This window comes from Pelmatolapia mariae, linkage group LG13 (assembly GCF_036321145.2).
Source record: "Pelmatolapia mariae isolate MD_Pm_ZW linkage group LG13, Pm_UMD_F_2, whole genome shotgun sequence".
NCBI lineage: Eukaryota > Metazoa > Chordata > Actinopteri > Cichliformes > Cichlidae > Pelmatolapia > Pelmatolapia mariae.
In genome coordinates, this window is record NC_086238.1 from 34,757,884 (window position 1) to 34,771,221 (window position 13,338).

General features: G+C 41.2%; 1 protein-coding gene across 4 annotated transcripts in view; it reads right to left on the reverse strand.

Moving 5' to 3' along the window:
- Nucleotides 1–216: 216 nt before the first annotated feature.
- vps8 (VPS8 subunit of CORVET complex) overlaps nt 217–13,338 on the reverse strand; it is a 71,671-nt gene continuing 58,549 nt past the window's right edge. For all 4 annotated transcript variants that reach the window (XM_063491043.1, XM_063491042.1, XM_063491041.1 and 1 more), the window contains 10 exons: nt 12,325–12,414; nt 10,745–10,927; nt 10,587–10,668; nt 9,026–9,108; nt 7,719–7,799; nt 7,048–7,217; nt 5,504–5,672; nt 4,046–4,099; nt 3,011–3,091; nt 217–1,015 (listed from right to left, as the gene is read on the reverse strand). In XM_063491043.1, the coding sequence (XP_063347113.1) occupies nt 896–1,015; nt 3,011–3,091; nt 4,046–4,099; nt 5,504–5,672; nt 7,048–7,217; nt 7,719–7,799; nt 9,026–9,108; nt 10,587–10,668; nt 10,745–10,927; nt 12,325–12,414 (1,113 nt within the window). In that variant the 3' untranslated portion in view covers nt 217–895. The remainder of the gene's footprint in view (nt 1,016–3,010; nt 3,092–4,045; nt 4,100–5,503; nt 5,673–7,047; nt 7,218–7,718; nt 7,800–9,025; nt 9,109–10,586; nt 10,669–10,744; nt 10,928–12,324; nt 12,415–13,338) is intronic.

A 13,338-nucleotide genomic window follows, 5' to 3' on the forward strand; every position in this document is an offset into this window, starting at 1 on the left:
ATGCAACAGAAAACCAAATGATTTGAATCCACCTTCTAATGAGAGTCTTGTATATGTATATATATGTATAATGTAGCAGAGGAGACAGAAAAACATCATTTGCTGTGAATCATTCTGGCCTTTGTTGCTCTGGTTGAATTATTAATGAAGCCATAATGTACTGTAAACCAAGCATGTGGAGTAGGAGGATAACTACAACAGAAACAACATTTCAAGTGGTTTTTAGTCATATTTGAGCTTTAATTTCACTCTTTGTTTTCCCTCTAGTCTCTTTATCATTTAAACAGAGAAGGCCAAGGTTTCCTGTTTGAAAATGAGGGACTCCCCCGACTAACACGCTGCCTCTCAAAACACTAAACAGAAAAGCTCAGGCTACACACAGAGGGAATGGATACGCATTTTTATGCTAAAGATACCATTGCTTCATTTAATTTACACAGTACATTGATTTTTTGAAAATGTTGAAAATCTTTACAGGTCATTAATAGATATATTAGTGTAAATATTAACAGTTTTGAGGTGTTCAGTCAGCTTTACAGCATCAGTGGAGGAAAGCAAAGCTACACTGAGAATTATCACAATCATTTACAAGATGTGATCCAATTTATGTTTTTTTAAAGATCACTCCCTGGAAGTCCCATCTCAGAGTTTAACTGCTGCATCAAACTTTAGCTTAGACCAAACATCAACTTCTATTTCAAAATGAGCCAGATATCCTGTGAGGCACAGAGCTTATCCAACTGAAGACTTCTGCATCATTTTTTCAACCAACAACAAAAAATGGAATAACTAATATAGAACTGGGACTAAAGCGAGATCTGACATCAGCTAATCCCAAAGGACTTTGGTGTTGAAAAGAGCAAAAGGAAAATGTTATCTTCAAGCAGTCATGATGTTATTCTTCGAAGAGAGGCGGAGGGGAGAGTTTCAGTTGGAAACTTTCTGTTCCTAGTTGGACAGAGAACAGAGATCCTGTTTTCTCGTGGCAGTGGGAGACTTCTGAAAGGATGGACAACTAGGAAAGAGAGAAAATATAGAAACAGAAGAAAAAAAGATCAAACAGTGGCCATGAACCAACTTCCTGCTAAATATCTTGATTAATACTTATTGCAGCCACTAAAAGAAAGAAAGGTAAACTTGTGGAATTATGGATAAATAATGGATAATTGATGGATTATGCACAATAAACCATTTCACATCCATGGTGTTCTTAATGCCATTGTTTACGGTGTGTTATACACACACACTATAGTGCAGCCCAGTGCCATTCTCCACTTTAATATCCAACTGCTCCACTTTCACTGGTATCACTGGGGTGCAGCTGAGTGCAAGAGGCTCCAAAGGTTCAACATTGCCATACTGAAGGGCAGAAACACCATTGTGATGGTTGGATTGCATAAAGGGTTTCGATCTTAAAGAGTTTATTTACACCATTCAGGCCATCTGCCTAACATGGTTCTGGTGCCCCTTTTGTTGCTAAACAGCCGTACCTCATCACAGCATGGACTCCAGTACACCCCCGAAAGTGTGCTGGAGTATCTGTACCAAGATGTTAGCAACAGATCCTTTAAGTCCTGTAAGCTGCTAGGTGGGGCCTCGATTAGACTTTGCACAGAAGCTCGACTGCAGAGACATCTGGAGACGTTGGAGGCCAAGTTAACGCTTAGGTGGTAGGTGGTACGTGTCAAAGTAAGATCCACGTGGTCCAGACCTGATGCTCTCGCGGGCATTGTTGATGTTGTTGGTGGTGGATAGCACGGCACCCTCGCTGGTCTGCAGCCTGACTGACTGCAGCTCAGGAGGTTGAGCGGGTCATCATCTACTAATCACAAAGTTGGTGGTTTGATCACTGGCTGCATAGTCTGCATGCAAATAATCTTGTGGAAGATGCTAAACCACAGGCTGCATGGCTTTGGGAGTGACTGGGCATTGTTAGGAGCCCTCAGTCCCTGTACAACCGCAGTGAGAGCTCGGATTGTATCGTCAGCAGTAAGTCAGTCCCTTTAATGGTGGGAGCTGAATTTCCAAGGGATTCTGTTTTCCTGTTGGACTATTATCAGGAACACTAGTCAACATTAGATCAGAGTAGGTTAGATAAGTATAATTCAAGTGATTTGATTCTGTTTTTATTATTTTTGGATTGTGCTTTAAGAAAATGTCACACATTCAAATAGTCTAAATTGTGGATATTCCTTTTTTAACCCTTTGTGAAGGTAAAAACCTGAGTATTAATAGAGTTTAAATAGCTCTTACAATTTACTCCAGATTTCTAACAGTTTAGCCCCTAAATTGACTGAGTTCAATTGAGTGGCTTGGCACTGATCTAGAGGGGGGGCTGATGAATACTGGGCCTGCAAGGCAACTCAGGGTTCCTCCCAGTGGAGGAGGGAGGGTAGACATTCAGAAACCAGTGGCCTCGCTCATCAACTCCATCTAAACTCTGCACTGCCTACTGAGCCACAGAAACATGCATTAGGATTAGATAAACAGGGAGCCAATCTAGACTTCCTGTTTTGGGGTGCTGGTCCCACAGATCGACACACCCTACCAAGGCTACGTGCACTGAAATAATTGGATACAATAAGCAAAGACTGCTTCAGCTTCTTTTATCTGTTTTTTCTTTTACCAGTTTCGTGGCTCAACTGGCCAAGAAACTGCTTATCAGTCCATCCAGTTACTTCTGAGCCTCTGAAAATGTAGTTTTGTGTAAAAATAGCTATAATGTCTGAACAGCTAATGCAACCTTTTTTGTCAAACAAGCCTGCAGGTCAATCACATCTTGATTGTTTGACATTTCAGAGCAGTACACATGCACAAGCATACAAACTCACCTGTAGGATCACCTGTTTGTGTTTCTCATGTCTTGTATTTGTTTTTACTGCTGTTGTGTAATGATAACTGTTTTTAAACTATAACAAAAAATAACAAGCACTACCTGATATTAATTTCAGCATCAGTGGAATCTGTCATGTCTAAATGAAAATGTGTAGAGAACTGCTCGTTTTAATACCCTGGATGGTCCTCGGTATAAGCAGCGGATTTCATCCCAGGACTGTTCCTGCTGAAGGTCCAGTGTTGCCTCAGCGAGCACCTGGGTCACAGCACATATGTCATGATTAGGCTGTGTGCAGGCAGGATGAGGACCCAAACGCAAACTCACGGGAAAACAGGACTGAACTCAAAATACAGCTTTATTGCTGACAAAAGATAAAGGCGATACAAAATAATATGAAACTAAACTGGGAAGTACTAAGGAACTGACTCACGAGGAAACACACGGAGGGGCACACAGTCATGAGGGAGAACGCAACACTGAACTGAGGGAGACGTGGACATAAATGCACAGAGGGTTAACGAGGGAAGTGGGAGCACACGGGGAACACAGCTGACACAGATAATCGTAACGAGACAGGGCAGGAGTGAACACAACATGACGCATACTGACGAGAGACTGTCAAAGTGAAACAGGAAGTACACAGAGGTTCAGACAGGAGGAGAGAGAGCACGGACATAACGGGCTGGGGAAAACATGGAATAAAACACAAGGAGGGGAAACGAGGGCTCACAGATACACAGAGGGGCACACAGGGGGTAATCAAATAAAGAACATCTTAACAGAACAACCTAGAAACCAGGGCATAAATAAAGAACAAAATACAAAACGCACGAAAACTAAGAATGCTGGGCCAACATGGCCCAGGATCATGACAACATAAACCACAAACAGTCTATTAAGATGTAATTTGTTACATATTCTGTAAAAAGTGCAAAAATGACAGTAATTTAGAAAGAAACCAGAACTGCAACATAATTATTAGTTTGATTAGTCTCACATTCGGTTGATGAGACTCATGTTAACTAGAGAATACTGTTGATATTAATGTTGACATTAAACTACAAACTGAGATTTGTATAGAATAAGTTGTGTACAGTGATCACTCCATGATTTCAGAATTATTGCTCAGAAAACGTTTGAGCAGAAACAATTCCTTCAGCAAAGACAGTGGGCCACAGCTCAGCGTCCTGGGATCGATTACAAACCTACCTTCTTCCTGAGAGCCGACGCTCCTGTGTCTTGGCGTGCTGATGTCACATGTGTCTGTGGCACAGAGAGGGACAGCGTTGTTTCAGCCGTGTTAGTTTCAGTACAACGTTCCTCATCCTCGGACTCAATAATGAAATCAAAACAGCCAGGTTTGGAAGTCTGCCCAGCTCCGTCCATGTCATGAAATGCAACATCAGACTGCATCTGGTTTAATAGGATGTACCGCCAAATGTGCCATTTAAATACAGACATGTGTGGTATCCACAGAAACACCAACAAAACCATTTCAACAACCACCAAACAGATAAAACAGCCATTAAAGATCAGGTAAACAGATTCCACAGAAAGACGTCAACACGGATCCCCTCGTTCACCCGACAGCACGCACACGGACATGCGTGTTACCATGTCGCACAGATTCTAAAACTGCAGGTTTCGTCACTATACGACCAAAACTCATCGAACCAACAGCAAAAGAAGACATGTGGAAAACATCGTCATGAATTTATCTTAGCTTCGCTGTTTTGCTTCCACCACAATAAAAGCCCACCAGTTTCCCATCAAAGGTTGATGGTGATGTGTTCAGCATGACTCGCTTGCTTTTATGAACCAGTCAGCTGTTTTGTACAGCCGCTGTTTTTCCCCTCAAAAATGACCTCTGACAAGAAAGCCTCATTTCTGCTGTTCAGTACCAAAGAAAGCTTCAACAAATTAGGCCCAATTCTCTAAAAAGTCTCTTTGAAAAGTTTCTGTTTTCCACTCTCTGCTATAGAAATTTCTGTTTTTTTATGACTACAGTTTAAAAAACAAAAACTGGACAGTCTGAAATTATCTGTAGTTTATTTCTTACGATTTAAATCCAAAGAGTCGTGCTGATGGATTCCTGTCTTTTTCTTCATCATGTAGAAAAACAGTTAAATATGTAACGTCTTCACACTGACAGAAAGGAGTGGGCTGTAGGTGGTCCCCCATTTAAAATGAGTGTGAAACCCCTGCTGTGATGAGCACATATACTAGTGTTGACTTTGTTAGATGTTGCAAGTTCAGTACTTGGAGTGAACACCAGAGCTTTAATCAGCCTTATTTGCAACACAATAACAAGGAAAGATGCCTCAGCTAGCCATGAGACTGTGGGCTGTCTGACAAAATCGCTTTAAGCCACTGAAAATGGGAGACAACAGTTAATGCTACACTTTCTAAACCCCCTGCTGGACGTCTGCAGTCATATCTGTACTGTCTGATTCCACACAGCCTGAGTCATAAAGGTTTTCATGAACATGTGAGCAGAATACATTTTGCTTTAGCTTGGTGCTTGTTGTATTTTTGAACAAACTTTCTATCAAAGACACCAAACGTATATCATTTCATGCTGGTTTAAAGTACAGCACTGACATATCTTCTTTCACTGTCTCTCACACACACACACACACACACACACACACACACACACACACACACCTGTGCCAGAGATGTGCTACGGCCTCTTTTTGGTTCAGTGGAAGGCCCGACTCTTCCTCCGTGGATGGCCGAACACTTGTAGCACCTCCACTGCCGTTGCAGCTCTGAAGCACAGCCCCACACACAATCCTTTTGCTGCAGGCACTGCAGGTGGTATAGGTGACCACAGCTGGAGAGACACAAACATTCATAAACAGTCATTTTAATGTCTATGGATTGTTTTGCTTTTAGCAACAAGTTTCATTTAAGAAAGCCTAGTGAGGGGATCTGTGAGCTGTGGTGTTCAGTGTCATCATTCTACCCATTTTCTTCATTGTGGGGCTTTATTGTACTGCATTCAAGTATTCTAATAATGAGCCATAACCAAAACTTATGGCATAATCTGGATCGGGGCAGTGTAAAATCCAATCAGTAGACCCAGTCTGCTTTTTGAAATGTCTCACAGGGTCTCTGCTGGGCTTTAGCATTACGTGGTTTGCACTGAGGTCTTTCATAGATTATTGCTGATGTGTGCATTAAGGCACTTCCAGAGCAGGTCATTCTGACTGACTGGCTGTTAATGAAGATCACTGACTGTTTTCTCCTCAAGTTATTTGGTTTTCCTTCTCCCTCCCATCATCACTAACCAGTCGCAGCAGATGGCCCCGCCCCTCCCTGAGCCTGGTTCTGCTGCAGGTTTCTTCCTGTTAAAAGGAGTTTTTCCTTCCCGGTGTCACCACGTGTTGCTCACAGCAAACTGATTGTTGGGCTTTTTCTCTAAAATAATCAAGTCTTTACCTCACAATTTGATGCGCCTTGACAAAACTGTTGTTTAAATTTGTGTTATATAATAAACCTGAATTTAATAATTTCAGATGTTTTGGTCAGGGTCAGGCCATTATCCAATGACTGCCTACAGGACTTCATTGATACTCAGCACTCAATCGATTGCTGCAATGACACCATTATTTAACTTTAGATTTTGCACAAGATTGTTTAGTTCACTAGCTTATCATGTTGGTAAAACTCTCCATGACGGCATTTTAATCACAAATGGCTTATTGATTATGTGGAAAATGATGAGATCATTAAAATTATAGGACACAGACATGAGACGACATGTAACAGGTCATACAGGCTCTGCAGGTGAAAAGCAGATCAAAAAAGACTCCGTCAAGAAGAGAAAATAGTTATGCAAGATAAAGTTTATAAAAAAAAGATTCAGTTTGTTACTTGTTACCAAGACCTGGGTATGATCAGCTGTGAGCCTTTTAAGCCTTAAATATTGTATAAACAAGGTGACAAGCCACGGAAACTTTCTGCACGACCGATTAACAGAACATGGACTTTTGTCACTGTTAATGTGTTATTCAATGTTCATAAATTAATAGTAAGTTACAGTCATGATGCGTGCAAATGACACTTTGGCAATAACAACAGAAGAAACAGGGAGTGCAATCAAGATTAATCAAAAAGTAAAGGACCTGGAAGAGTTTCCCATGTAAACATATACACACACATACACACATATATATATATATACATATATAATGTGTGTGTGTTACCTGAAAACAATGATCTCCTCAGATGCATCCTGCCTCCTCTTGTACTGCTGGAGGCAGATGTTACAGCAGTCTTGTCGTGGGTGGAGTCCTCTTGTGACAGCAGCACGCAGGTGAGCCAGGGACCAGTGGAGGTCGTAGTTCAACAGATTGGTGGTTGTTTCAAGTAAAGTCTGAAACATTTTTTTTCTTAGTTATGTCTACATTCATGTGCCATAAAGAGTTCAAAATGTGTAATTAGAATAACGTGTTTTCCTTCACAGATCAAGGCTAAAAATTATTTTCACACCATGACTACATGAGCAACACAAACCACCCATTTCAACACATCAGATGGTAATGATGGGTTGGAATGGGCGGTCATTTCTATGCTATGCTGAAAATGTTTCCAAAGGTATATATCTGTATTCATGCAAACAGTAACGTGTGTCTAAAAGCTCGAGAGGTTTTGATTCATCTGTTTTTGCTCCTGGCAAACAATGATTATTTACACTTTGAGCCTGGGCACATCATCATACAACACTATTGTTTATGGAGACAAGTCTCTCTATAATATACTTTCATATACCTAACTCAATCAGCTGCTTAGTCTGAACCAGATCGTCTGGTGAACACAAATATTACCTGCCATTCTCACACACACACACACACAGACACACACACACACGTCTTACCTGTTCATAGTTAAACGTGTCCAGCATACCCAGAATGAGGCCTTGAATCTCTGCCAGCTTGCCTTTGCCATACACTGGATCCTAACAAGCACAAGCAGGCAGATGGAGTCCGATGTTACGCAGTATGAAATGAAGTGTCAGTGAACAGTGGGACCATATGGTGATTATATGGTGCTCTATGGCACAGACAAATGAGATTAAGCTAAATCAGGATTTAAACACAGCCAATAATTAATTGCTGTGTTTGTATAAACTGCTGCTACTTTTCATAGGATTGTTTGACCAATCTGAACAAACATGTTGTTAAACAGTAAAATAAGTCCAAATAATGAAACAAGCCTTAGCTTGCATTAAACTCAATGCTAACATAATTTAAATGTTGTCAAACTGGGGCGATATCGGACCACACAAAGAAATCAAGAGTATTTACTACAAAATGACTGGAATTCATGTGAAACTTTTCTCTGTGGGAAACCAGAGCATCCGTGATGCAGTAGCTCGTCTGGCTCATGATCCATCACAATGCACAGACTGTAATCAACTGTCACGTGACTGTGAGCAAAGGTTATGTTGGAATAAATTCTAGATTGTGCTGTAGGAGAAGCAGCCGTTCTGATGAACGGCGGATGAATGAACACATCCTTCAGCCGGAGGAGCTGATAACCTAGACACTGGCTGCTTTGCAATGTTTTGTTTTTCAGTGGGAGAAACGCTTCGTCACTCATCCAGGTGACTCAGTCTCAGCTGACTGCAGGCTTCCCCGACCTTATAAACAGCACATTTGCACAATGACTGAAACCAGCATCACTGAAAGAACAATGGGCTGGGAGGTAGTGGTGTGCCATACTGCATATTTTGGTATCGAGCCGATACCAAGTAAATACGGGCCAGTATCGCTGATACCGATACTTTTCAATAAATAAGGTGGATGCCTCATTGAATTGCTAAATCTCAATTAATTTTCATGACCTTAAGTGTTTTTGTGATGTTTCCTTTTTTATTATTAAATAGTTAAAACCCAGGACATAATTAGGACAAAGTTTATAATTACGGTAAACAAAAAAATGCTCTATTATTGTGGCGGGGCGTGGTCTGCGATGCCGCTGCAGGTGAGATGGACTCACCTTCACCTGCCGGGCACGTGATTTACTTACCTGGATGACTGAGCATGCAGCAAGACACATGAAGGGTGGGTTTAAGAATTTCTCACCGTACTGTGTGTGTGTGTGTGTGTGTGTGTGTGTGTGTGTGTGTGTGTGTGTGTGTGTGTGTGTACATATAGATGCATGGACAGACTGTATACAAACCTGCAGGATCTGTTGAATGATGGCAGGTAAAGAAATAAAGCTGCTCATAGCGTTGAGAACCTTCATCGTGAGCTCCTTCAGCACTAAGACATTTACAGACATGATGAATTAGCCACACCAAGAACTGATTCAATAAAAAAACAATAACAAAAAAACGCATGTACAATTTTCTCTCTGAGTCACCAGATTCTTTTGTTTGTTTACAGGATGAGCAACAAAATCACAGCTCAAATACTCTTTAGTGCACACACTCACTGCTCAAGGGTCCTTCTGTAGTTAGAGCTAAACTGTTTCATTTCCTTTGAAACAAAGTTCATGTCGTCAAATCAGCTCCACACAGTGAGCTAGCACGTCAGTGCTGAGGACTACAGTTACAGCATATTCATTACACTGCTCCCCCCCCAGACATTCTCCCTGAATAAACTCAGACATAGTTATGGACTATGTCTGCATTAGGTTCACTGCAAAAGCTCAAAATCTTACCAAGTATATTTGTCTAATTTCTAGTCAAAATATCTCATCACAGTTAAAATAAGACACAATCAGCTACAGAGTAACATTTCAGTGAGATATGGGAACTTGTTTTGAGACGGTGCATCTTGGATCTGGAGAATTTTCACTTGTTCCATTGGCACTTTTTTTCACTTAATACGAGATTTTTTTTGCTTGAAACAAGTGAAAAAATCTGCCAATGGAACAAGTGAAAGTTTTCTGTGCCTTGAGCCTAACATTCATGCACTCACACTCCAGTGGATACAACAGGTATAACTCAGGATTCAGTATCTTGCCTAAGCTCTGGCATGCAGGATCAAACCATCAATGTTCAGAACAGTAGAGGGTTCACTTTATCTCCTGAGCTATGCTATCATGACCCACTGGTCACTGCTGAACCCTTGCTAGACTGAGAGCGGGTAGGAAGGAAAATGGGAAGGAGGTAATACTGGTCCTGGGGTCAATGAAATATTCTTTAAAGGGAGTGCTGCATATTCTATTAAACAAAGGTAAACACACTGAGCTTTGTCTGAGCACATACAGACAAAATAACTCTGATCATTTGACATTTTTAAATGCTCTAGTCTAAAATGTGGCAGTAGGACTTTAACTAAAGAGTCTCAGTACTTATTCCACCACTGTGGTTGAACATTAACATCAAAACCTAAACTTGATGTGTAACGCTGGCCTGACAGTGTGTTTTTTTCATACTGTAGTTGTATTTGTTCCATCTCCTGCCGTAGCACAAGCTTATAGTCACTATAAAACTGGACATGCAAGCACTGCACAAAGGGTTACGAGCTCGTCATATTCAGGTTATTAGGCAATGGCTGTTTTTGGCTTTGTTGAATCACAGAACTGGTCAGTTTGTCTGTGACTCACAGCAAACTGACCGAGGGAGCTCAGCATCAGTAGCTTTTTATACTTTAACAAAATGTGTTAAATTAACAAAAAGTCATCAGAGAGCGGCACAGATCTGAAAGACTAGAGAGGAAGCATTGTCATAGTGAGCAGCACACAAATCGAGGCATCTTTGTTTACATGTGTAGTGATGCATGCAAACTGTTACCGTCAGAGGTGTGTTTAGCATTGAGCCCCTTTACTTGTTTCTGAGATGCCATCATTGTGTCCAAAAGTGGAAACCAGAGAACCTGTGAGATAAGGAAAACAAGTAATAACTAGCAATGTCAGTTCTCAACTGCAAACATACCCACGCACAGCACCCACCTCTCTCTGTTTCTGGTCAAGGCCCTGACAACTTCGATGACAGAAGACAATGATGTCATTCACAGATTCCTTTAATTTCATCAGCATCGATTCAGCTCTTACAGCCTCGTCCTCGTCCCATCTCCCACCCTTTGCTCCACTGTCACTCTCAGCAGTAAGAGCACACAGTGTTTCCTTCAGTGTCTTCACAGAGAGTAAAAAAGCTTTTTGTGACAACAATTACATCCATAAGACAGCAGCAGTGTAACAACTTGGTCTTTCACTATTTTAAGTATGAAAATGTTTTACTTCACAAATAAAAATAATGTCTGTGTAAACACCAATATACCACTTACGGGTCACTTTGTTATGTACACGTGTTCATCTGCTTTTCAATGAGAGTATTGAATCAGCCAATCACACAGCAGCAGCTAAGTGCATTCAGGTCAAGCCAAGCTGCTGAAGTTCAAAGTGAAACTGGGAAGATTTGGGTGAAAAGTGACTTTGAACATGGTTGTTGGTGACAGACAGGCTGATTGATCGGCTTGGATTTTCCCACAAAACCATCTTGTAGGGTTTACAGAGACCAGTATGAAAAAGAAACTACCCAGTGAGCAATTCTCTGAGCAAAAATGCCTCATTAATGCTGCAGTCTGAGGGGTATAGGTATTCTGTATCGAGCTGATACGAAGGGAACAGTAGCTCAGATGACCACTCATTAAAGCAGTTCAAGCTACAGCAGGAGCACATTACAGTAGGTACCACTTCAGCTAAGAACAGGAAACTGAGGCAACACTTTTCACAACAGAAGCCAGGAAACACTAATTTGATGAGCCTCAATTTCTACAGCAACATTCAGACAGGAAGATCAGAATTTGACATAAACATGAAAACATGGATCCATCCAGCCTTGTGTGTAGCACACTTTAGGTCTTTAAGTACCAATTAAGTTAGGACTGTGCGACATGACCAAAATCTCAGATCCCGATATGCCACAGTTCTCATCCCGAGAACAATATAAATCACAAAATAGTGCTTTTTCTGTCAGCTCAGTGACTCTCGGGCAGCTCAACTGTACCTGGAGTCGAGTGTTTTGACCGATGCATTAAACTATACATTTCTAGACATAAGTTGTAACAGCCGCCATTTTCTTTGTATTTATTACACGGGGTGCTGCGGGGAAAAGTCTGTTCTAACGTTTGAGTCTGAGGTTTATTTGGAGCACCTGACGGCTCTTTTTTGCTTCTCATCCGTAAACTCTCTCCACACTCTGTCACGTGACTCTCACGTAGACGGTTGAAGAGGTTTGTCATGTTTGAGTCTGAGGGGGGGACCGCTTTGCAGCATAACTGGCATGAATGTTTCAGCACCTTGATGCCACCAAGAACTAAAACAGCTCTGATGTCAAAAGGATGTGACAACGTGGCTGCCCAACAAAGTGGTCAGTAAGGCAGTAAGGTCATTGCTTGTTTTCTTGAGTTAATCTGGTAAAAGGTTAACGATTAGAGCATAAATATTGTAGAGTCTTTACCTTACAATTTAAAGTGCAAGTGTTGCTATATAAAATCAGCTGAATTGGTATTTTGATGTTATGTTGTTACCTCTAATAAGACAGCAAATGCTCCATGAACATCTCCTTTCGTCTCCAGCAGGTAGGCTGTAGCTTCATTGCAGTGGTGCTTCTGAGTTATCTACAGATAAAAACATTGAATGTTTAACACGGTCCCCTCAGTCTGGCTGCAGGATGCTTACCTGTGCAGTCACGACTAACATGCTGCTTTATTCTTTCCATAATCTGCTTTCCACTAAGCTGCTCCAACTTGCTGTGTTTATGATTGACACTCAGTGTGTGGGTGTAGATCATCCTTACACCCTGTGTAATTTCTTATATTTGAAAACACCCATTTAAGACTTGTGAATTTAAATTTACATTTTAAATCGTATTTACTACACTGTGTCGAGGATGAGTGCACTGTGCACAGTCAACAGCAAGAAAAAGAGTTAAACTGTAGGCTGTATTTAAAGTGTTCGTCCTGACTCTAAGTAACAATTTCAACATCACAGCTGCACAGAAATCTCTTCTTAAAATGAGGTTAGTTAGGTGTCCTGGTGGGGGTTTGGGTCGAGTGGAGCTGTAGATACTTCAAAGGCTCCAGTAAAACTTCTAAAAAAGCAGCTTGAAGGCAAATCAAGCAATGAAAGACTAAAAAAACCTTTTAATCTTCTTCACACCTGAAGAACTGAAACCCAGTGAGTTATCTCAACGACGAGGACCCCACAGCTTCTATCACAGCATACAGACAGAACTCTGAGGGATCATCATAAAGTGTAGAAACTTTAAGGTTTCTTCAAAGGTCCAGACTTCTGGAATAAAATTTAAAATCCATCTCCTCACAGAAAAGATCTTGAAGAATCTCATCTTAAATAGCTCTTAGTAGAGTATCACAGAGCACAACAGAGCACTTTGCTCTCAGATTGCTGGCTTACTTGGTGGTTCCTACAATATTTAAAGTACAACAGGAGGCAGCCTTCAGCTTTCAGGACACTATTCTGTGGAGCCAGCGCCCAGTTCAGATCCAGGAGATAGACACCCTTTCTTCTTTTAAGATTAGGCT